We start from the raw sequence: 679 nt of genomic DNA on the forward strand, positions 1-679 counted from the left end.
GCATTCCTAGCTAGCTTCCCCGTGCTCCATATTGCTCTCAACTCACCCTAATTCTCCAGGAGATCGACCCCAGCCTGGGGGTGGCGGAGCTGCCTGATGAGTTCTTCGAGGAGGACAACATGCTGAGCATGGGCAAGAAGATGATGCAGGAGGCCATGAGCGCCTTCCCCGGCATCGACGAGGCCATGAGCTATGCTGAGGTGATGAGGTGAGTGCTTGGGAGGGTTGGTTGGAGCTCAAGGGGGGGTTTTGGCCCCATTGAGTGTGTTGCGTGTCCCCCCCCACCAAAGGTTGGTGAAGGGGATGAACTTCTCTGTGGTGGTGTTCGACACGGCGCCCACCGGCCACACGCTGCGGCTGCTCAACTTCCCCACCATCGTGGAGCGCGGCTTGGGCCGCCTCATGCAGATCAAGAACCAGATCAGCCCCTTCATCTCCCAGGTGAGCACCCACAGATGGGAAAGGGACACGCACACGGCGTGGATTTTGGGAGGGTTTGGGCTTCAACGTGGTGTCTCCCAGATGTGCAATATGTTGGGGTTGGGGGACATGAACGCCGACCAACTGGCCTCCAAGCTGGAGGAGACACTGCCCGTCATCCGCTCCGTCAGCGAGCAGTTCAAGGACCCTGTAAGGTCCAGCAGGACATGGGGACACTGGGAAGGCAAGGAGGGAATGG

At 59.6% G+C, this 679-nt stretch overlaps 1 protein-coding gene across 1 annotated transcript; it reads left to right on the top strand.

The window, feature by feature from the left end:
- Positions 1–59: 59 nt before the first annotated feature.
- ASNA1 (arsA arsenite transporter, ATP-binding, homolog 1 (bacterial)) lies at positions 60–630 on the top strand (the record flags this gene model as incomplete). Its single annotated transcript, XM_010010863.1, has 3 exons — positions 60–208; positions 291–441; positions 523–630. Coding segments are annotated over 3 exons (408 nt in total), but the record flags the coding sequence as incomplete, so codon positions are not given.
- Between the last annotated feature and the right edge of the window lie 49 nt (positions 631–679).

The sequence above is a fragment of the Nestor notabilis genome, unplaced genomic scaffold, assembly GCF_000696875.1.
Source record: "Nestor notabilis isolate BGI_N333 unplaced genomic scaffold, ASM69687v1 scaffold19673, whole genome shotgun sequence".
NCBI classification, from domain to species: Eukaryota; Metazoa; Chordata; class Aves; order Psittaciformes; family Psittacidae; genus Nestor; species Nestor notabilis.